Raw genomic sequence first — 25,675 nt, 5'->3', positions numbered from 1 at the left:
CTGCAACCTAGTTTTATCATAAACAGAGGTCAAATATCAAAGCTGGAGTCTTTAATCTTTCTAATGCTACTTAAGTTTGTCCAGATCAAGTGTGATGTTTTAAAATGCAGTGAGTGTTTAACAACAATAATCTGGGGCCATCTGCAATCTTTGCCTATAAAGGGGTTAAATATCTATATCTAAAACACAAAACCACCACTCATTGAGGATAGCACTCATTGGCTCATTCTGCTCTGTAAAATAATTATGTTCAAGGGTTTTGCATTTGAAATCATATTTAAACTTTATAAAATCATTAAAATAACATTACAAATGACTTTGTCAAAATGTTCCTCTTCAATTGTTCATTTTATGCATCATATTTTGCAATAATTATCACTTTGCAATGCAGTGATTGCAATGACACACCTGAAAAATATATTTTAAAGGGGAGGCCTGAAATAAGCATTTATTTAACTATCGTTTATTTCAAATATCTATCTACAACAAATTGTGTGTGTGTAAGCCTGTTTAATAGAGTTAACATGGAAAATGTGCCTTGCTTTAGTGGAGACAAACTGACACTTTTAAAACAGACACATTTAAAGAGATACTCCACTTTAAAATGAAAACTCTGTCATCATATACTCACCCTCATGTTGTTTCAAACCTGTATGAATTTCTTTCTTCTGCTGATCAGTAACCAGACAGTTTCTGGTCTCATTGACTTCCATAGTAGGAAAAAAATATACTATGGAAGTCAATGAGACCAGAAACTGTCTGGTTACGATATTCTTCTAAATATCTTCCTTTCTGTTCAGCAGAAGAAAGAAATTCATACAGGTTTGAAACAACATGAGGGTGAGTATATGATGACAGAATTTGCATTTTAAAGTGGAGTATCCCTTTAAATGAAAGCAAGCTAATGAATGGTCCTCTTTTTTTCTTACTACTTACTAATGTGTTTCTATAATTCATATTTAGAAATGATAAAATCACTATTGTGAAAAATGTACAATCATATTTTATCAAAATCCATCACTTCATATCCATTTAAACATTAGTTTTGACAATTGTGCTACATGCGTATGTAATGTGAAACCTGAAAATGGTGTTTTACAGAGGACACTTGCAGTAACCCATTTTGTTACCCATCATATATTTCAAATATCTGTATCTAAAACAAAATGTGTGCATGTGTGTAAGCATGCTTAGTCTATTAAGTATTATTGTTTAAGCCTTTCATTCTTCTGTGAATGCGTTTTACCATATTCTCCATCATGGACATTTTATGGAGTCAGGCTGTCAGCCCTACATTTCGGGTTGGCCTAGACCTTAACAGCATAGTGGACATGAAGGTCTTAAAACGCTTGAACCCCGCTAATTGCTGCTTGCAGCTATATTTAATATTGTTAATGTTCCTTTTCACATGGGGCCTATACATTTTCAGTGTTACAAATTATAAATGAACATTGATCTATATTAATAAATACTTTACAAATGTTGGTCATAGTTAATTCATGCATGATACTTAATGCATTAATGCATGTTAACAAAAAACAAGCAAATTCCCATCAGACCATTTTTTTTAGAAATGAAATGGGGGTCTGTTTTGATTTCATGTTGACTTGAGCAGGTTTTTGGAACATGGTAACTGGTTTGTGCTTGTCTGTTCCACTCAGCTTGACCAGGAAATTATTAGATATTAAGATGACAAAAAAAAAAAAAAAAAAAAACCATTTAGAGAGGGAAATGAGCTCAGTTTTGATTGTATGTTGACTTTGAGTTGATGAGGTGATTGTGCTGGTTTTTGGGACCTGGTACTGTATATGGTTTGTGCTGGAAATTATTAGATATTATGAAGACCTTTTTTTTCTTCATTTAAAAGGAAATGGGCTCATTGTATCTGGTTTGTGCAATTTAAGGTGGTCTTTTAGCTCTTCTCGGCTTGACCGGGATGCTACTAGTTTAGATGATAAGTATAATAAGCGGATGTCCATAATTGACCAGTTTGGACAAGCTTTTAAAGTGTCAGACCTCCTCTTGCCCCTGAAACTGACTCTTGGTTGGTTTATTGTAGTTTTCTTGCTTTCCTCCTTCACTTTTTTTTTAGCGCAATTTTCCACCGGACAAAATTGCGATTAACAACTCATGATTTCTGTTCTGTCTGCCAATCTTGCACTTCTATCTACTCCTCAACCAGACCACCTAGAGACTTCGGGGAATATAATAAAAAATATTGCCTTTTCACCTATAAAACTATTGTTCCACAGAAATACGTAAGGAAGGTATTCACAAGAGTCATGAGCACAATTAATTCCACTGAATTACGGCAAGAAATCAATGAAGGTATCGATCAAGATTTGGAGAAGGAGCAAGAATATATGAGAAACCGACAAGAGGTTGTTGCAAAATAAATGGAAGAACGTTCAGCAAAGCGACAAAAGATGGTGACATCCACACCAACGGCTTCCTCATCAGGCGTATCTGATTTCTACGATGACTCGTGGCTTTCAGAGGATGTTTTGGCAAATATCTCGAAAGCAGAAGAAGAGTTTACAAAGTCACAAGCCAATAGTCAAGCAGAAAAGAAGGAAGAATCTGAAGAGGACAAAGCAGAAAAGGAAGCTGATACAGAGAAAATCGAGGATATTGAGTGAACACAAGATGTAAAAAATAATGAGCTAATAAAAAAAATGAAGTTCAACTAGTCAAGTGATTGTGCCTTTTTTATTATCCATTGCTGATTTGATTTCAGAAAGTTCATTTGAATTTCAAGAGAAAGTTATATTCTCGAGCAACTTATTTTCTCTTTCATTTACTATCTCTTAGTGTTGTGATCCCATGACGTGAGAAAATTGCGCTAAAACACAGTTTTTATTACTTGTTTTTTCTTGCACACATGCATTCTATAATTTGGCAAGAGATCATGACACTGATCAACCTCTAGCAAATTAAAACCTAGCTAATTAGCCTGACTGTCACTCTAACCGCCATGTGTGTGTGTGTGCATGTCTGAGTGAGAAAGATTGACTGGATTTGCATCAGTGTAATTCAGTTATTGTAATTCAGGGAGACATGTTGCCCCTCCTGCCTCCCTCACAAGAGTCCGTCTGCTAGACTTCATCATGAACTCTTCTCAGATCTTAGCCTTTAGATAAACCCTCATTAGCTCAGTGATGCTTAAAGCTATACAGTAATAAAGTTTCCAAGTAAATAATCAGCCAATATATTATTACATTTTTGAATCCTTTTAGAGCAATTGGCCCAGTGGTTCACCTCACCTTACCCATTACTAAACGCACCAACATTAAGAAGATCCCTGTGTTGTTTTTAATTTCTTTTATTTACATGATTATTATAACTAAATTTGGCCTCTTATTAAAAGACCAAAGACATCACACACTGCTTTTGATGTAACGGTTAGATTTAAGGACTAAAATGCTTTGCAATAAATTTGCACATACAGTATAGTATTTGTAAATAGAATAATTGTATTTAATTGGACAGGAAACATAGTGTCTTGCATAAACTGAGGGCACATGCATCCGATTAAGATGCACGTAAATGTTCTGATGCCTGTTTGTTCTTGGACATTTATGCATTTGGCAGAAGCGACTTTGCATTGAAGGTATACATTCTATCAGTTCAAGCCACGCATTCCTTGGGAATCAAACTAATGAGCATAATAAAAGCATAACAGGGGAATCTCAGGAATTTGTAAATGCATTGCCAAGCAACTTGATTATCAAGGATATACTGCAGTTGCGTATTTAAATAATATGCACAAATAAGTGCCTTCTTCCATCAGTTATGCTGAATATATTTGTGAGACTGCTCAATTTTATATATATAAAACCTTAACTGAAATAACAATTTGTAAATGGACAAACACCAAACTGATGTGTAGAAAGATAGCACACAATTAATTGCCAACTACAAGAATAAATTGATAGTACATAGTTTAAGGTTATGTTTCCCAAAGATAATCTTTCCTTGGGACTCTCGTGGTTTTAGTGAAAGTATGTGCTAATGGTGAGCACAGGCATTTAAAGACTAATTAGGTGGTGATTACCGGAATGAATCTCACTGAACCCCATGATGTAAGCTCCTACTGTAGCCAGTAACGAGTGGCAAAAGGTCGCTGTCTCTCACAGCGTATTGTTAAAAAGACATCTTTATCAGTACTGACTGGAGGCTTTGTGAACATATAGGGATGTGCATTTGCTCTTTCAGACCTCAACAGCCTGATTTGATTTAATGGATACAATGTATAATTATGAGATAATTGATCAAAAGTGCACCAAGCAGTTTTACACCTTAACAAAATTAAGACATAAACATAAACATATCACTAGATATGTTTAAAATGATGCACACCCTTTCACAGTTGTGGAATAAAGAAGGGCAAAGCCAAGCATGATTCTGCATTTACACTGAAATGTGACTGTGTAAATGATAGTGAGTGCAAGTCCACTGTTCTGTATCGTTTGTTTAGGAAGGTGATACCAATGAAAATAAATGGGTATGTTCTGATCACCTAACCTTACGTGAACCTCACAGGGTATTTGGGAGATAGCAAGGTAATATATAGGGAGCATGTATGCTCAGTCTGAAGGGCACTATACGCTGAACAAACATCAATATATCACTAAAGCTTTGCCATCACGGGAATAAACTACATTTTAAAATATATTCAAATTGTCAGTTCTTTCACATAATATTACTGTTTTTACTCTACTTTTGCACACTACCACAAACTTTTGAACTGCTAGTTTGTATATAGGTTTTATATTAATTCATATTATATTTGTACATCTGATCTGTGTTTGATGACATTGCAGGTCACTGAATGAATTGAATCACCGGCTAACCATGTTGGAAGCATTGAACACTGCATTGGAACTCTGTGAACCAGAATACAGCTAAGCAAAAATGTATTTACTGTATATTGTTATCATGATAGCACACCATAATTTGCATATATAGTGCACTTTGGGTTGCTAACTTTTTTTAGTCCAATTTTCTGTTTGGTGAAAAAGCACCAACATAAATTAATGGAGTGCGTCTCAATCTGCTCCCTAGTTCAGTAGTCACTTCCCAGGGAGTCGGACATTTCTAGAGGCTGTCTTGTCGAAATCAGCATCCCAAGTCTCTTAATTGCTGTTCATGATATATTGATTCACAACGAATGAGATGCATAAAAAAATGTATTTAAAATGCGATTTAAAGTAAAGTGGGCTTTAAATGGAATAGAGAAGTGGCTTTACGGTGCACTAGGAGAGCTGCTATGCTTTTCACACATGACATTGTCACAGGTGTGTTAAAAATGCTCCGTCACTACATCAAAGGTGCCTGCAAACGGGCTGTGATGGAGGAGGCGAGCGCGGGGTTGACACGACCTGTTCTGAGTGACCGGTGCAGTCGGTCACCCACTAGAGTGCTTGATAGAGCAGTGATGCTGAGATGTGTTTCATATCCTTTTAACATGTTACTTTGAGAGACTGTTTTTACATGTACATTTTATTTCAAAGCAAAATGTATGGATAACCACATTTCCAAAATGTGATGCTTTTTTGAGATACTGGATACTGGATCTCACTGGATTGACCACCAAATGTAAACTAATGGAAACACTGTCACACTGACAAATGTGATTATCATAATGGTAAATGACCACACCTTGGTGTCCATGTGCATAAAGTGTGCACGTATACAGTACATGATATATACTTCAAGGTATGCTAAAGGTGCAGCATCTGCATCTTTGAGGGCACTTTCGCAATAAACTGTTGAATCCTCTTACAATTTTTTGGCACATTTGTCCTGACAGTGTAGAATATTTTGGTGAGCAAAAAATATAGAATTGGTGCTGAATTTTATAATCATAGCAACTTTTTGGGATTGTTAATTTACATCAGTAGGGCAACTTCATTTACATTTTGGATGGCAAGTTTATATACGGTTTAGGTTTTAGGTAGCTTTGCTTCTGCTGTATTGTTATAAAGATTTCTGCATATTCACATCAAAAACAATGGACAGTGAGGCCCAAAAGTTTGGGTCTACTAGTAAAAAACACTTAGACCTATATATTTATATATATATTTTTTTTTTATTCAAATGTTTTATTATAATGATATTATCACAATCTGATGATTGTGTTCTCCATCAAGATTTGAGAAGGTTCCATCGTGTGCCTTATTGGAAGCACATCAGACCTTCAGGACCAAGGAGTTCACAAGATCAGTCATAATTTAATTTTAGTAGTAAAGTGCAGAGTCTTAAATGTTTCTTGTTCATTTTATGTCCTAACATTTCTACAGTTTTTGATTTCCAGGTTTAAGTGTGACATCTAATCCCAGATTCAAATTTTTGGACTGCATTGTGAAATGTTGGCTGCTGTCTAGTATGGCATAAGTCTCTCAGACCCAAACAATAGGACATGCAGCTGCATTTCAGCCTACCTCAGTGTGTTTGTGCTTTTCTCACAAGAACACAACAGGAGACTTACCTTAAGCTCCACTTAAAGCACAATATGTGTCTGAGAAAAAAAGTATGTATTCTTTAAGAAATAAAACCATTTTTATTGTGCTCTTTGACATTTCCACCAGACATGAAAGCCCTTTGAGATCCATTCTTGTTCTCTTACAATCAGCCCATACATGTGTCTGTTTTCAGGCTGCTGTACATTCACCCAGTCATTTTCAACTTACTTTCAGTGTCCATGGAAATTCTGGAGTGCTACAGTTTGCAGTTTAAGAGATGACAATCAACTCAACAAACCTGCTAATGAGATACAGTGAATGTAAGTTGAACCTTGAAAAGTATGGATTTGCACTGGGGACATGTTTTTCAAAGATTTCAGTATGATAATCAAATATTTAAGATTTATTCACGCACAAATTAAGGGAATGATCCGAGAGGTTGTTTAAAGAAGACCTTGATGATTCCATTAATTATACAGACATTTTGATTAAATAATTATACTGTCCCTATTATCATGCATTAGTCCTTTCTTGTAGACATTCATTTAGCTCTCACAGGAATTACCTGGAATTGGCTAAACGTTTTAAACTTAATTGTAAAACAAAACAGAAACAATCTTCATGTTAGGTACAAGATGACAGTGCATGTTCAGGATCAAGCTGCCGTAGAGAAACCATTTCCAATTTCAGAACAATAAGCAATAATTCTGTTCAGTATGACAACAATCATTCTGACAATGGCATTATCATTCACAAACTCAGCTGGCAGAATGACATTGTATAACATATTACCTCGACCTGACAAAATTCTAAAACGATCCACTTGTGTTTTGGGATGGGGGATATGAAGGCTAAAAAACAACACTGTGCACTCTAGGCCTTAATATTTGGTTGACAACATTTCTGTCAAGTGTTTGACATGCACTTTGATTCAGATATAATTTAAGTGTCATGTTATTTCACTCCATGAAGCAGGGTGTTGTAATGTCTGGTTTCACAGTACAGGTCTTAAAATTTGCTTCCTCAAAATTTAGAGGCCAATTCCATTGTTCAAATCAGTGGAATCTAAATTGTCTATCAGCATTAATGGCGGTGAGAAAAGATTATGCTATTAGGGCTGCCTAGATCAGCACTTTAGACCTGGATTAACAGCCATAGAAGACATAGCTCTGTTGAATCTCAGTAATAAAAAAAAAAACACCAGGACTGATTTAGCTCTTGGAGTTCACAGTGGTTTAAAGTAGGCATGTTGTTGCAATATCTTTGACTGAGACGGAAATATTTCTGAAGGTCTTGCAAACAAGAATCAAACTGGGTTTGAGGCTGAACTAGGCTCCAAATATTGTAAAACTGGTAAAACCAAATATTGTGTTGGAGAAAAATAGTTTTACAACAGAGTACATTCATTCTCCGGTATGCAGGACTTGTGTGGAGTTTGTGGGTTCAGTTTTCTCAGTAGCACTGCTTGAAGATCTGTTAATGAAATACAACCATAGAAAGCCTTTTTTTTTTTTCCTGCACGACTGTGTCTGTATGTAATTGTAATCACTTTGCAGGTGTAAGTCTTAAGGACTTGAAACATTCATTGTAAGTTTGAAATTGTAAACTTTACAAAAAAAGAATGGAGAAAGCATTGAGAGAAGCTTTTTTTTTTTTTCTGAAAAGTCGTTGTTTTAAAATCCAGTAGAGGTGAGCTCCTGTAGCAAATTCAGCGGTTGTCCTTTGAACAGTCGCTAAAGAAGAAGAAAAAAAAGAGCGTTTTCAAAGTTGCACAGTCTGTATAAAAACCTAAGGTTGGGGAGAACAGTGTTCGGCAGACATTTTGAGTTGTATGTTTCTCCAAGTACACAACAGTCAATACTGTCACAGGACACGGCCATGCGATAACCAAAGATTAATTGTGATAATAAGAAGAATCAATCTTAACAGTAATACTACTAATCAATGATGGTCATGATGATGAGGATGATAATATAATAGTAGTTTATTGTTATTTCCAATATATAAAAATCAAATGTTGAGTTGAGGTTAATACTGTTAAAAGTTTTCTATTCTTACCACTTGGCACGTACACTCACTGCAAGATCTACAGTATCTTGTATTTAGTTTTCATTCTCAAACAGAATGATTGAAAAGAGCTAGCAATACTTCTAAGCTATTTCTCTAAAAGTGAGTGCTTGCTTGTCACTTAATCATTGATACTGGCTGGTTTGGTCCAGAGATTTGTGTAGTCTTCTTTAATTGGATGAGCTATAAAAACAGCAATCATGATTTCTGCTGAGCAGAGACCCCTTTCCAGTAGTCCAGAATGTCATGTAGGTCCTCATCTTTGGCAAACTGTACTTTCCTCCTTAATGCATGACCTGCTGCAATGTACTCTTCCTCATCCCTATGACGTTTGCGGTGGAGTTTAAAACGTTCCCACAGGTTAAAAGAAGGCCTACAGCTGTACTCAGGACTGGAATAGCCACTTAGGTTGTGGTACTGCGGTGAGAGCTGCGAATAGGACAGCTCCCGTGGTCTCGAGCGCCTCAGCGGCTCCAGAATGGATGACTTTCGGCTCCCTGACACCTCTATCGACTCCTCTATGTGGTGGGGACCAGGGTAGGAGTGCCTATGCTCACTGTACTGTCGAATCCGCTCCGCCTCTGCCCTCAGGATCGCAGCCGCTGGCGTGACTGTTATGATTCCTGACTCATCGAGCGCAGATGCCTTCTCAATATATTTGGACTCTGATCTGTAAGCTCCTTCAGAACGGAAAGAGCGTGGACTGCGCAGCGAACCACTCGAGGACGTGCTTGCACGCTTTTGTGGGGCATCCATACTGTGATGCCTCTGTAGGGGATGATGGTACGATCCTTTGTACACTGGAGACAGAAAACCAGACTTGCCTGGTGGATGGTCTGATATGAGGACTAACTGCGGCTCCGCTGTGGACACGGCGCCGGATTTTGCGGCCTGGAATGATGTTGAATCGGATTTGAGTGCGTCGATGCAGTTGTTAATGATCTGGTTCACTTTGTCCACTTCTTTTGCAATGGTGGATATCTCTGCAACAGATCCCTGGCTGGTTTCCGATGGAGGAATGCTGCATTCCCTCACACTGCGTTCTGGTTGCTCTGATCTCACTTCCATGTAATTCCCTTTTGTAGTCTTTGGTGTCCCAGAGATCTCTTGCATCTTATACTGATCTGTGTCACTGGCAGTTGGCAAGTATGGCATCCTTTGTACTGTTTCACCAGTGGACAGAATTTGCTTTTGTGACAGCTGTGATATAGTCCCTTGTTCCAGTTCAGTTCCATATTTCATCTCAATTAAGTTTCTTTTCATCTTTTCCAGCTTCTTACTCTTTGGCTCGTCTTGATGTTTGCGCTTTCTCAGGCAATGAAACACTACACCCAGTACGATGAGCATCCCAAAGAGACAACCGAGGATGGTCATAATGTAATGAGTGGCAGTTGACTCATTTACCACACGTTCTTGCAATGTCCTTGGCCCTGTGGAGATGGTCAGGCAGGTGTGGTTAAATCTCAAGGAGTTACGAATAGATGCCACACAATATGTGTAGTTAGTGTGAGATTTAAGGTTCTGTAATTCTATTTCTTCTCTCTGGCTTTTCAGGTTTTGGATGTCAGTGAAGAAGCTGTTATTGTACAGGACAAGGATGTACATTTTGCGAAATGGATTTGGAATCTGGATCATGATTATTGCACTTGTGTGGGTAACTTCTTTTAGTTTTATTATAGGACGGGCATCTGGATCCAGAAAGGTGGGACTGATGCTTATGGACTCTTCTGGAAATATCCCTGAGGAACAGTCATCCAGTCCGCAAGGGCTCAAATCAGGCAACATCGTGGGAGTGCTCCCGTCTGAAGAGCCATGAAGATACGGTGTCACGTTGTCATCGGTGCAGACAGAGGAGAGTGCATGAAAAGCATTGCGATATCTTGGCATTCTGGGGTTCTGACTCAAGAGACTGTAGCCTGAAAAGCCAGCGGGTGTGTCACACACCATCCGCTCACTTGTCCGGTTTGGGAACGCAACAAGCCAGCGCAGGAATCCTAACAGCTCACATGAGCAACTGAACGGGTTTGCATAGAGCTCGCAAGTCGTAAGCTTCGATAGACCACGAAATGTAGCACCATCAAGCTGCTGAATTCTGTTCATGGAAAGGTCGATGTTTTCAATCGCAGGACACTCCCAGAAGGCATTGGGTGTGACAGTCTCGATGAGGTTAGCCTGAAGATAGAGATACTGTAAGCGTCCCAAACCTCTTAGCATTCCCTCTGTCAAGTTCCTTAGCTTGTTAAAGCCAATTTGCAACACTTGGAGATTAAATTGGGCTGAGAAAGCCCCATCTTCAATGTAAGAGATGTCATTCTTAGTCAGATTCAGGTATGTGAGATTGCCGAAGCGACTTAAGGAAGAAAAGTGGATGCTTCGAATCTTGTTCTCATTGAGTCGCAGGTCAACAATTGTGCTGTTAATATGCAAGGGGATATTTTCGTATGGTGGCTGGTTCTGGCTGCAAATTGCCAACCACACAAATCCCTTTTCCCCTTCAATCAGCCAGCAATCACCTTGGACAACAGGCACCCTTGTCAATGAGAGGAACACGAGAGCCATAGCCCAGCAAAGTAAGGCACTGGTCACCATACCTCCTCCATGTCCACTGGACCCAGACGAAATGGACATCTGTGCTTTAGTCATAGCTCCAGCCGTTTTTTGTTTTGTTTACACAGGTTATGATCTTTAGCAGTATTCAGCAAGATATTCAACAAGTCTTTGATTTGTAATTGGATGTAATGTTGAAATCACATGGATGATTGTTCAGTGCTGTTAGGAATATCAGCTTTAGAAAAAAACAAAAAGGTTTTTATCTTTTCAGTGTATGCTTGGTGTCTTGTCACACTGGAAAGGAAGCTTCATTTATGACCAGAGTCTTGTTTATGTTCATTAGCTTTTCAGATAGCGTATCTGAGCATTTCCATGCATAGCCTCCCACAGGGCAGGAAGTGCTTGTGTTTTCCGAGGACCTCATTTCTCATCAGATTCCCCGCTCATGACCAGATTTTCATTTTGTGTCCTGCAGAAATAAGAAGAAAGAACATGATTATTGATATTTGAAAAAAAACTAGGTCAAGTCCTAACAATACTCCTTCAGTGAGAGTAACAAGACTAAGAAATCATATAAATGTGAATATTTTGCTCAGCGCATTATAAAATAACCCACTTACCCAAACTAATGCCATGGCGCTTTATAATTACATCCAAATTGAACACCCACTACTTCCGGTCTACCTCAATTTCCAACTATTAATGGCAATGCAGAGTGCAGAAAGTTGTCTAATGGCATTTTTAGAGCTATTTTTAAAAAGTTGTTAAGCTGACGCCATGTTTTTCACCTACCGAGAGCTAAAATTAGTGCAGATCAATCACATAGACACTCCTGCTTGCTTTCCGAGGCCAATTAACGCGTCTAACAGCTTAGCTCATCTTGATAACACAAACACACACACTCTAAAGAGAAGAGTTTACTTTTACGTCTATCCACCTTATTAGCTTATGAGACCCTCTGCAAGGAAAATCCCTAAAATAGACTGCTTTTTTAATTACAGCGTGACCTAAATCCAACAAATTTTAAAGAGAGAACAACATACAGTAGCTGAATGGTGTTTTAGATATGGAGTATATATTGCCAGTGCCTCTTTTTAAGAAAATGCTCAAAAATTCCTGTGCTACAGTATGTTAGATAAAAATCCCTCAGAGAGTATTGGAAAATTTGTTACGAGTCCAAACAGAATGTGTTGTACAGGGGACTAAAAATATGCCAGCCTAACATAATCCCCAACATAATTAAAGCACAGTAAAAAAAACAATATATCATCATCCATTAGATAATACTGGTGCTGTTATCTAATTGATGATGATAAATTGGATTTTCACTGTACTTTGATTCATCTGTTTTTACATTGAAAAGGCAGAACAACTAAATTACAGTATAGAAAAAAATAATAAATAAAAAAATAATATATATATATATTGTTACTAGGTGCATTTCATTGCATTTTTTACTAACTTGACCTGTACATTTTAACTTTTAAACATAAAATCCATCCCCATGTTTGTGAGGAGACACATGCATTTAGCTGTAAGAGAGAGCTACTCTGTAAAAGTAGAAAAAATTTCTACTTTTTTTCTGCAAAAGATTGCGTGATCCTGTAGAACTGCCGTGATTATGTGATGGATAAGCTGTGATGTGGCTAGTCTTGCTCTACAGATTGTACCTTATATTGCCAGTGTACTACATCTTGCTTAAATGGGCCAACCTGATGATGACGCACATTTTTCTCCCTTTAAATCCTAGTATAATTACGGTATATGTCTGGGCTTCAAAGTCCTGATGCACATGGCCAGTCTGTGTGTGTGAATGTGCGTGTTGGCAGGCCCATTTCACATGGATGCTGTCTGGTTGGCTTTTGACAGTTTACAAAGTGTTCATTTCACAAGAGCTTTGTATACAGTTGAAGAGGCGGGTAGGAGTAGAGACGGGGTGAAAAGAGGGTTCTGTGGCGTGAATCTTTCATAGCGTTCAAACTGTTGAATGTGCTCTCACCGTCACAGTACGGTCTGTACCTCGTCTGCAAACAAATCACTTTTCCAATACGTACCCTTCTCATACCAGCTATTTAAGTAGAGAGAATAGTTCTCACATGTTGTGTTTTACTTTGCTAGGTATTGTGTGAACTCACTTAAGCACAAATCGACACATTCAAAGCTGTATCTGTTATTATATCATTGTTTGACTTTTTTTTTTTTTGGGGAATAATGGCGAAATGTATACAAATAAGATATAAATATCCCACATTTCTTTAGATTACAAAATAGCAAACCAAATGGCATTTGCGAGGAATTTCTAAACAATTTTGAACAGTACACTATTATAAAATTATTATAAAAAATAAAGGCTCCAAAGGGTTTTTGTGGCAGCAATGCCATAGAATTACTATTTTGGGTTTCCCACCAAAAAACTTTCATAGATCAATTCTTAAAAGAACCATTTTCTTCTTGATGTGAAGAACAATTTAATTATCTAAAGAACCGTTTTTCCTCTTTAAAGAACCTTTTGTGTAATGGGAAGGTTCTGTGGGAGTTTTTTATTTTATTCTACAAAATAATGTGCTTTCCCTTTGTTTCTTTAAAATAAATGCCATTTGGTTCAATGATATTCATATATTTGTAAGTGTATGGTGTAAGTATTTTGGGGCCACTGCAGCTGTCTAGGACACACACAATTTAATCCATAGAGACATTTATACTAAAAATGTGTCTGTACTTGATAAACTGGACATTCGGCAAATGCATAATGCATTTCAGGATGAATAGTTCGAGGCGGCATTTTTTTTTAAATGCATGTTAAATATATCATCTGAAATATTTGTTGTGAATGTTTCAGACAGCTTTATTACTGATAAACCATGTTTGAATCACATTAAACTGTTTTAACAGTGCAGTAGTCATGAGAACAAGACTTTGACTCAGTCAGTCGCCCCAAAACACTTAACCTGCATGTCAAACTATTCATAAACTTCAAAGGAAATGGCTTATTGCTTTATGAACCAACTTGATGCACTTCTGCACAGCAAAAGAGCATTCAAGCAGTCAGACTAACATTCAGTACTGTGTGCGAGAGGAAGGGATGTGTGTGTGTGTGTGTGTGTGTGTGTGTGTGTGTGTGTGTGTGTGTGTGTGTGTGTGTGTGTGTGTGTGTGTGTGTGTGTGTGTGTGTGTGTGTGTGTGTGTGTGTGTGTGTGTGTGTGTGTGTGTGTGTGTGTGTGTGTGTGTGTGTGTGTGTGTGTGTGTGTGGTTGAATGTAGTTGCTTGTGGCTTAAAATAACACTCCTTTTTATGATCAATAAACAACTGTGTGACTCTGTGACATTAGATTAAGCCACTAGCTCTGGGCAAACATAAGAGAAGCCGTTATCCCCATAAATTTTCTTTCTCTCTCCCTAGCTTCTGTTTTTCTAAACAGAAATCCCAGAATCTCAGGTTTCTGGATGCAGTTTGTGATATTGGAGACATTAATCTTCTAAAAGTAAACGGACTGGAAACATGTCAAGATGCATCAAAGTGACATGAAGTGATTAATGTAATATGACATTCATTTACACGCTAATGAATTACGGCATCAGATATGGAATAGAGGATAAGCGTATAAAACATAAGATTATATATCTTAGTTTACATATCAGATATATGCACTGCTTATTCAGAAGGTTTTTTATATTTAGTGGTGCTTGCTAAGGCAAATTTCACTACAATTTTTTGCTCAATCGTTAACATGTATTCATATATTCATATATTCATATACATTCATTGTATTTGTTTAATACATGTAACTCTAAATAAATGATATCTGAAGCCATGCAGCTAGTGATTAGACTATGATTGGACATACACTTAAAAATAAGATTCAATTAATTTTGAGTGTATTCATTCAAAAATTTAAATGTGAATAAATAAATAATTGTATCAATTAATAAAAATGTGATAATTTTTCACCCAATTTTTTATTTTATTTTAACCATTGCTTTTTCATTCAAATTAGGTAAAAAAATGGGTTGCTCCAGTGACTTTGTAATTGATTAACAAACCTATAATGAAAAGCTATTTAAAAGTATATTTATTAAATGATTATATTTACTTTTACATTTATTTTTCATGTTTTTGAACAAATGAAAAGTTAAAAAAAAAAAATATATATATATATATAGTTTTTTGCACATTATCTTTATATATTTTTTTGTAATGTTATAGCTCAGTTTTACTTGTCCCAAACTATAGAGTGTAACAATCAGGTTCCGAAAGTAAAAGCATTCAGTTGTTAATTTATGGTTTTTACTTCAGCTGAAGCCATCAGCCTGCATTATTTCAGCTTATTTTTAAAAGAATCGTATTTAACAGCAGAATTCCTTGTGAAAAATTACATACGTAATTACGTCATTTTGTCGCTTCATTTTTTTTAACAACGACTATTTTAAAATCCCTATAGGAAAAAATGAATGGAAAAAATACTTCCGGAACCTGCGCCTCTGAAAAAAGGGGGCACTGTTGAACTCTATAAGAGAATGGGAATGTGATGTCAGCAACGCAATGCATTCTTGGACTTTAGGACAGACACTACAGCAGAGACTGAGTAGTAGTGGAGGTAGATGTTAAAAGTTTTATTATACAGGTTAAAACAAATTTGAACTGTGAACGCTTGCTGTGAACTGCCATAGCCGCTCTCACAAATATGGCAACCACTAAGATTCCCATTCTTTATTGATCTGATTAAAAACACAACATGGTCATGTTCCATTAGGCAAGATGTTTTTTAAGGGATGCAAAACACAATTCTCAGAGGAAAAAAACGAAACAAAAGACAGGAACAAACAGTACTTATACAATTCCTTACAGTATAAGCACTCATAATAACTTAAAGGGATACTCCACTTTTTTCGGAAATAAGCTCATTTTACAACTCCCCCAGAGTTAAACAGTTGAGTTTTACCGTTTTAGAATCCATTCAGCCGAACTCCGGGTCTGACGGTACCACTTTTAGCATAGCTTAGCACAGATCATTGATTCTGATGAGTCCAGTAGCATTTCTTTCAAAATGACCAAAGAGTTTCAATATTTTTCCTATTTAAAACTTGACTCTTCTGTAGTTAAACCGTGTACTAAGATCGACGGAAAATGAAAAGTTGCGATTTTCTAAGCCTATATGACTAGGAACTACTCTCATTCCGGCGTAATAATCAAGGAACTGTGCGGCTGTACCATGAGTGCAGCAGGCGTAATGATATGACGCAGCGCCTGAAAATAGGTCTAATAGGTTAGACAAACTTAGTCCCGGTCACGTTGGAAGAAGTTACCGAGCTGGGGACTATTTTCAGGCGCTGCGTCATATCATTACGCCTGCTGCACTCATGGTACAGCCCATAGACTGTGGTACAGCCACATAGTTCCTTGATTATTATGCTGGAATGAGAGTAGTTCCTAGCCATATAGGCTTAGAAAATCGCAACTTTTCATTTTCCGTCGATCTTAGTACACGGTTTAACTACAGAAGAGTCAAGTTTTAAATAGGAAAAATATTGAAACTCTTTGGTCATTTTGAAAGAAATGCTACTGGACTCATCAGAATCAATGATCTGTGCTAAGCTATGCTAAAAGTGGTACCGTCAGACCCGGAGTTCGGCTGAATGGATTCTAAAACGGTAAAACTCAACTGTTTAACTCTGGGGGAGTTGTAAAATGAGCTTATTTCTGAAAAAAGTGGAGTATCCCTTTAAAACATCTTCCTCTGTGGGCCTCAAAACTAAGGGTGCTCTGATTGATCGGGCGCCAATCGTTATCGGCCGATTATAGCTTTGTATAGTTTGATCAGGGGTCTCTTTAAAGGCAGATCAGATGACGCAAAACTCGCAGTTAAAACTGCTTCACTACATTCACCGGTCTGGCAGGTGTCTGAAAAGGACAATACATTTGCAACTTCTTTGCGGAGAGCGGAGTGATTTCACTCTGCAATGACAGAAAGACACTGGGCTGTGATATTTTAGTGCATTGCTTTCCTTCACAGCGGTGCACTTTCTTTTCTCAATAAAAGCCAAAACTTGATGTCCAATCAGCTAGATCAGTGATTGTCGTAAAATAAAGTCTGTTGCTAAACGATAATAAAAAGAGTTATTAAAACTGCGTTAAGCGGCGAAAGTGATACTCTTACCCAATCGGCTTTCTGTGCGTGCATTCCGAGACGGAGTGAAAAAACGAACAAGCAAAGTGATCTTTGAGCTTCGGGTTTGCACCTAAATGGTTAAAAACACAGAAATGTGTAAAGTTAGGTGAGTATACCATCGGTTATGTCTAAAGTGAACATAAACAGTGGGCAAATATGTTGCATGTGTATCGGTATATTAGATCAGTGCATTCTGTCTTAAAGTGACATCAGCCTAATATTCCTGCTGCCGTCTGTGTCATTAATGTTAATCAAACAACAAAAGACAAAGAGAAAATCACGCACTGCTTTTTACTAGATTTAGTAGGATTAATCTCTATTTAATTTATACAGTGAAGACAATGCAGTGTTATTTAACATTTAATTACTTCCTGTTGATAAAGACTTTCACAGGAATGCTTTATTTGTTGCTTGCCAATAAATAGAGTTGTCAGTACTTTCTCATCTCTTATTTTTGTATGCTTAAAACACATTGTGGTTAAGAATAGATCAGAGCACCCTTACTCAAAGGTTGGATAAACACTACAGGGTGCGGCACAAACGGGCAGTTGCTAATTTGTTTTTGTGTAGATGTGCACTGGAGTGTGTTTGTAGAGCTGAAATAATTGTGTAATGGCCGTTGTTTAGTGAGTGGGTGTTCAGTGACACATAATTGGACGGGGTTCAGGTCGCACAGCAAACACACACACTGTGGTTCACATCTGCTGAGCTATCGAAACACCCAAGGGGAAGCCTTTTTTGTGTGCCAATTCATCTCTGTCGTTATCTGATTAAGAAAACAAGAGAAATCCGAATGTTTCAGTGAATCAGGGAACGCTTTTGAAAGACATGGTATAGGGGCCTACTTGTCCACGGGGACCGTCTCCATGGTTACCCTGCTTCTGGTGACAGGCGGTGCTACCCATAGGGCTATCTGATTTGCACAGTTATGATTAGACTGAAACTACAGATGGCACGGAACTTCCTACCTAGTCAACACTGGAGACAGAAGACGAACATGAAGCAGTGGCGCGTTGTAGACGTGATTGGGCGTCTTGTATGTAGCATGTATGAACCGTGGGAAGGAAGAACAGGTTTATGGACTGGTGTGGCTTGTTCGCACCTCACAATACAAGCGCTCTCTTTGACCTCCACATGGATGGGTGATTTTACAAGGTTGCTAGGTAGCAAGAAAGTAGGAGAAAAGTAAGACATTTGAGCTTAGAACAAAACAAGGTTTTCAGAACAAGATTTTTTTTTCATAAAAAGCTAGTTTTATGTTTGTTCTTAGTCGTCTTTTCATGCAGTAGGCTACATTTATCTTCATCTCATTGTGTCCGAGAAATTAAATCTTTACAATGATTACCCAAAAAGAGAGGAGATACACTTCGGTTGCGATCCCTCTGGTACAACTTCATGAATCTACCCAAGCATAAGACCAGTCTCTCTTCCATCTTCTGATTTTTAAGCAACACCACCCATGTAATGATGCTTGTCTGATATTTATTTTCTGTGCTTTCAGGGTCAAATCTGAAATTGCTGGGATAAAACCCTTGACCCTGCGCACAACACTGCATTGTGGGTTGCTTCGCTCCATATAGTTTGTGGAATAGGAATTGTTGACCTGCGTGCTGTTCTCATGCACTTCGTGCTGCAGATGAAGTACGTAATTACTTGTGAGACTAACCGCCATCACTTGGGTGTGAATGTTTTTCTTCTTCTTATGCTTTCTTCCGTATGCCGTGTGTGGTGTGGTTGTGCACTCATACTAGGAGATTAGACTGTACATTGGCTCAGAGTAAAAGTGTCAGGTCTTTTCACTGCCAACTTTGAGAAAGCTGCATAAATTTGCACGTCTTTCCACAGCATGGAGCTATTTTTGAACTTGGCAGCCATTGATATAGAGTTTATCCTGAAACAAGCGAGGGGGGAAAACTGAAGACATGACATACAAAGTGCAGATTGTGCAAGACCAAACATCTTTCCTGATGAGACCACCAAGGATTCACTGAAGCCTAGCCATATAACTTTAAAGAGAGAGTTCACGTGCAATATGTAATTTATTTATGAATTTGCATTAATTAACACGGATGATTTACTATGTAGGGCATATTCTTTCACTTCATGTGAAGTCAAATATTGTGTAAATGTTGTCTGTTTTATAAATATGTAGCATGAACTGCCTCGCAGATTAGAGATGTGAAGCGCACTGGATTAAAGCATCACTTTATTGTAGATGTCGAGTGAGGGTGATAAGCATATGAATATGGCCCTGGGAAATTTTGATGCTTAATGGTGTTTCTTCACACTCCAGAAATCTGTTCCATTGCTTTTGCAGAGCACAGATCATGAACACAGGAAAAAACGAATATTACATTTCAAAAACATCCTGCTACAAATGTGCAAGGAAGGGGAATCTGATGATTATTTGGGGACGTGTGAAACAGAGCTAGTAACAATTTATATATACAATGTTTAATCATATGCACTTTTTTATGTTTGTTTAGTTTGTTCTAGTAATTTTATTACAGTTTCATGTTTTTTAATAAGAAAAATTCAATTATTTTAATGACTTTTTATTTCAGGTTTAGCAGTTTTACTACTTCAGCTTAAACTTATTTCAAGCAATTTTCGTTGAAGTTTTTAAAGTTTGTTTTTCATTTAATATAAATATATATTTTTTTTACAATTACTGAAAACTGTTTTTAATAGTTTTAGTTAACATGTAGTGTCCTCTACTTAATATTACCTCTGGGTAAATATGAGCGAAGGCATCTGTGAAAAAAATCTGCACTGTTTATCCTTTGATCTTTCATTCAAAAAATTCACAAAAGTCTAATCTTTCATTGAAGTAAAACAAGGGGGATATCACATTATGAAATAAATGTTTTTCTTCAATGCATGCTGGCCACAATTATTGGCACCCCAGGGAATTATTATGAGCAAAATATCTCTGAAGTGTTCCCATTCATATTTACGTTTTTTTTTTGCACACCAGGGTGACTAGGAACATGCTAAGAAGCGCCAACATGGAACTGGGAATCTGAAGGATCTGGAGATTCTGTATGGGAGGAATGGTCTCTGATTGTCAGGTGTTCTCCAGACTCATCAGGCATTATAGGAGAAAACTCAGAGCTGTTATCTCAGCAAAAGTAAGTTGCAGTAATTGGGTGCCAATAATTGTGGCCAACATGAACTAGTGAAAAACATGTATTTCATAATGCGAGTTTCCCACCACTTTCAATTCTTTAATGAAGGGCTATCATTTTTTGAATGAAGGATCAAAAGATCCAATTTATTTTCAGAGCCGCCTTTGCTCATATTTACCAAGGGTGCCAATATTAGTGGAGGGCACTGTATGCAGTAGCTATGCAGCTAGGGTGTTCTGGTGGTTGTCAAGGTGTTTTCAGTGCTTGTTATTTGGTATTTTTTACATATCGGCATCAGACAATATGTTTTTCTGTTTGGCCAATGTGACGGAAGCAGGACTTATTTTGACGACATTGTGGTTGACACAAACTTACCCGATTACAGAGTTCCCTTTATGTTACAGTGCTCACTTCCTTTTTATCCATATTTTTTTAATAATATCTTTATTTGTACAAAATAAAAATAAATTACAGAATCAAGAGGTTGCCATCTAAAAGTCTGTTTATTTATTATTTTTAAATTGATTTTCAAATTAATTATTTAACATTTTTGGTCAATGCGAATGCAAGAGTCCAGCACTCTGTAAAGTCTCCTCCAGAACATCCCAAAGACTTTCAATGAATTTAAGATCTGGACTCAGAGATGCCAATGTGTGAAAATGATTCTTCATGCTCCCTCAACCATCTCTCACAGTTTGAGCCTGATGAATCTTGACATTGTCATCCTGGAATATGGCCATGATGTGTCTTCCTACATGGATGTTTAAGAAATGAAAAGGTCCATCAATTAGGGTTAGAAGAACTCTTGCCAAACATGCGACATGTTATAACATGCTAGAAATATAATAATCACTGCAATAATAATCCAAACATAGACTCTTAATCCAATATATATCAGCCACCATGCTCTCTAAGATATTGGCATTGTCCATCAATCAATCAATATCGGTTAACCACTAGTTGTGGTGTGATTGATTGGTAGTGTTCTGAGTGGCTGTTAGGTGATCGCTAGGATGTGCTTTGCTAAGGTGTTCTGGTTACAAGGTGCTTGCTATGGTATTCTGAGTGGGCTTTGGGTAGTTGCTTACTGTGGCCCAAGTCAAAAAGCTTATATTCTCTATGGTTTTTTGGTTTGTAGATATGGCTTGATCCGCCTTAACAGTAGTAGCACCCCCTCTCCTCAACAAGCCACATTATGGATTCCACTGAATCACATATTAGCAGTATTGAAGCTTTTTTGTTTTTAAAATAAATCTCAGGGTGAATTGAAAGAAAACTTTGTTGCACTTTGTATGTCGCTAATAAACACGGCAAACAATCATACTGAATAAACCCTCAATTTCTCTCAACACTTTCAATCAGAATGGAGAGCTGGAACGGCGTGTTTTATAATGTTGAGTGGAGTGTGTTTAGGGCGCTGCGTAATACCTGAAGTAAAGTTTTCTTGGTGTGTGCTGATATTGCGTGCTGATGCTGTTTAGATTCCCCACTGACTCTTTCTCAGCTGGACCTCACAGTGATGGCAGCTTCCCCCCCGCCAGCATCTCATTAAAGCAGAATACATTACCTATAATGAGTAAGAAAGTGTGTGTGTGTGTGTGTGTTATCATGGAAGCTTTAGACTGCATGCATAAGTGTATATTAAAAGTTTGTGTTTGACTGTTCAAGGATGTGTATAAGGATGCTGTCTCAGAATACAGTGTATTAGTGTTTGAAGAAGATAATCAGTAGGAAACGAGTTAAATTGTGTGCGATCGCGTGCAGGAGAGTGTAGCGGGGCTCAACACTCGATATTTTGGCAGTGTGGATATATTTACTGAAGGATATGAATGCTTGCTGTAATTTGGCTTTTGTGTAAATCTCAACTGTTGTTACAAGCTGACTGCATTTGCTGTCTGTTAATACGGTCTGTATTCTTGTTGCCTGCATTGATAGACCCAGATGGATTTTCTTCATATTTGCTGTGCTGTTTTTGGGAGAAAATCTGCGTAATTCTGCAGAATCATTATTTAAACACAAAACAAAACGTGTTGAACTGATTAGTCTTTTCGGTATCTGAGAACATCAAATTAACCAAGGTATTTAATAAACAAACACACACGGGTTGTACTGTAAATGCACGTAGGATGCTCATTGTCTCTAAATACTTTTTTTTTTCTCACTTTTAAAAAGTGGGATGTGAATTACACAGATAATGTGTTCGCTGCCTGATAAAAATGTGTTGAAGTTACATTGCACTCACAAATGTTTTTTTTTTCTTTTTTTCTCTCCACCAGCTTAGAAAGATTAATATGTTTAGACAATAAATATTTTTTCCCCCGTGTTCAGGATATTTACAGAGCACCGTTACTGATGAAACAATAAATATGACAGTGTAAAAGTAAGGAAAAGTCTTTAATGCTCACCAAGGCTGCATTTATTGCAGTAATATTGTGAAATGTTATTACAATTTAAAATAACTGTTTTCTATTTGAATATATTTTAAAATGTAATTTATTCCTGTGATGTTCAGCATCGGTCCTTCAGAAATCATTCTAATATGATGATTTGCAGCTCAGTAAACATTTCTTACTATTATCATCAATTTTGTGCTGCTTATTATAAAACATTTTTTGGAAACGGTTATACATTTTTCTTTTTTTTTATTCTTTAATTCATAATGTGTCCTTTCTGAATGAAAGTATTATTTCTTTTCTTTTTATACTGACCCCAAATTTTTTAACGGTAGTGTATGAAAAATTATTATATATTATTATGTTATAAATGTGCAAAAAATATGAACAAAAACTATAATTTAAAATTATAATGTAACATTACACATAAAATGACACATTTTTAAGATTTTTAATCAGCGTTAATTTCCTAATTCAAATTGACCTGACTTTTCATGAAGCCACCCAAACATGTTATAATTCATTTGGCTTTGCAAGTTTTGCTCAAGCAAAAGCCACTCGTCTATTTAAACCCTTTCAGCAAGACATCCATTCTATCATTTAAGTAAGATGGAGGAACATGTATGTTATTTAAGAACCCTATTAAGAAAAAAAGCATGGTCCTTTATCCTCAGCTGCCTAATGAATCCATTATGTGTGCCGTGAGACTGAGCAATACTGCTATTAGGAGCAAGGACCAAACATCGTCTAAAAAGAAAAGTACAAGATTTTAAGGTTTTAGAAGTATACTCAAACATCTCCCTTTCAAAACTTCTCTTCCTCTTTCCCTTTTTATACTCAAAGACACACATCTAAAGCATAAGAGCTGACAGCATCTCTCTTTATAAACACGCACAAAACCTGCAAACGAAAAGATTTCTTATATCCTCTTCCTCTGGGGTCTGCGGTGCTCTTGACACCTGGGCATCATGACATTCGCCATGTAGCTGCTCAGCATCACAAGCCAGATGAGAATGTGTTTAAAAGACCAGAGACTAACTGACAAGATAATAGAGAATAGATGAGGGTTTTGTAAAATCACATGCACAAACACACACACACACACACACACACACACTCTGTCTCTGTCTCTTTAATGCCCTTCGCTTCAGCTCTCTGCTGTGTTAAGACTTTTTAAAGCTTATAGAAGTTTTAAGAGGACGTGTTTTAATAAAGAAAAATGCAGAGACAGCTCAGGGGGACATTTAAATGAAACTTCAAACCTCTTTTATTTTTTCAGTTGAACAAAAAGAGGAATTTTTAAAGAATATTCACGTGTCTTTTCCTGTCACATAGTGACCAAGGTCTGCCAAATGAAAAGTAATATCTGAACATGCAATAGGCTATATCAAAAGAAAGAACAGAACCTCTGCTTAAAAATATTCTAGCTTCATGCATTCCTTTTTTTTTTTTATCAACACTTGAATGTGGGTATTAGGGTTCATAAAAACAAAACAAGAAAGTAATACTGTTTTATGCAAGGATGCATTAAATTGATTAAAAATAAAGACCTTTCACATCGTTACAAAAAATTCATTCTAATATTCATCAAATAATCCTGAAAATAATGTACCATGGTTTCCCCCAAAATAGTAAGCAGCACAACTGTTTTCAACATTAATAGTTAATGCTTCCGAAGCAGCAAATCATCATATTAGAATGATTTCTGAAGGATCATGTGACACTGAAGACTGGAGGAATGATGCTGAAAATTCAGCTTTGAATCTCAGGAATACATTACATTTTAAAATGTTAAAACAGAAAGCTATAACTTTAAATTGTAATAATATTTTAAACAGTGTTGCTATTTTTATTGTATTATCATCAGATAAATGCAGCTTTTTTCAAAAACATCAACAACCAAAAAAAATCACTAAACCTAAACGTAGTGTAAATATCATGTATATGAATAATATAATGAATAATCTCAGCTGAACATTACATTTTTGTTTAAACATTTTTATTTATTTTTATTTTTATAATTTCATACTAATTGAATATAGCATTGATTGATCCAGTAATGGTAAGCATCAGTGTGAATGAGGAGGATGAAGCTGTTGTTGTCAGGCTATGATCTCCTCTTCATCTTCTGCCTGTTAGTTTCTTTCTTTTCTTTCTTTTCTTTATTTAGTTTTCTTGTTGAGTGTAATTTGACTCCTCACTGGCTGTTGTGGTTTCGGTGTTCTTATTGGATTCCTTTATCTTCTCTTATTATTATAGCCTGCTTGAGCAACCACACGCAGGCCATAACAATGCTATTATTTATTTTTACTTTTATTGTTATAGTGCTCTAGGCAGAGACCTCATGGGTTAACCTTCCTGTTAGTCTCAATATGTAATATTGCCCATCCTAATGCTGCGCTCCAAACTATACCCGTGACCTCACTGCCAACAGAACATAATTACAGCAAATTCAGCAGTAAAGACATGAGCTGAATAGATGAGGAGAGATGCCGTCCGCTGCGCAGTGCTCAAGGCTTTCATACAGCTCAATCCACCTGTTAGGAAAGCAGGGAATAAGCTCAGTTTAATATTTGATTCCCTGCACAGAGGGGCTCCTTTTTGACCCTGCTTGCAGATCTCTAAAGCAAGTCCTTCTTGGCGTTTGAATGAAATATGAAATACAAGTCAAGTGCTAAATATATATATATATATATATATATCAAAATGATATATTTGATATATAATGATATATATATATATATATATATATATATCAAAATGTAATAATAAATGATTACTTTTATTCTGCTAGGGGGAATTAAATCGATCCAGAAGTCTTTCTATTCATCAAAGGATCCTAAAAAAATAAATAAAAATGTTTCCACAAAAATATAACATATACAAATTTATACAAAACTACAAGCT

At 36.7% G+C, this 25,675-nt stretch overlaps 1 protein-coding gene across 2 annotated transcripts in view; it reads right to left on the bottom strand.

Moving 5' to 3' along the window:
• Positions 1-6,572: 6,572 nt before the first annotated feature.
• Positions 6,573-25,675, bottom strand: part of elfn1b (extracellular leucine-rich repeat and fibronectin type III domain containing 1b) — a 106,026-nt gene continuing 86,923 nt past the window's right edge. For both annotated transcript variants that reach the window (XM_084401991.1, XM_084401992.1), the window contains one exon: positions 6,573-11,550. In XM_084401991.1, the coding sequence (XP_084258117.1) occupies positions 8,730-11,174 (2,445 nt within the window). In that variant the 5' untranslated portion in view covers positions 11,175-11,550 and the 3' untranslated portion in view covers positions 6,573-8,729. The remainder of the gene's footprint in view (positions 11,551-25,675) is intronic.

This window comes from Rutilus rutilus, assembly GCF_951802725.1.
Source record: "Rutilus rutilus genome assembly, chromosome: 2".
NCBI classification, from domain to species: domain Eukaryota; kingdom Metazoa; phylum Chordata; class Actinopteri; order Cypriniformes; family Leuciscidae; genus Rutilus; species Rutilus rutilus.
This window is presented reverse-complemented; position numbering and strand designations above follow the sequence as displayed.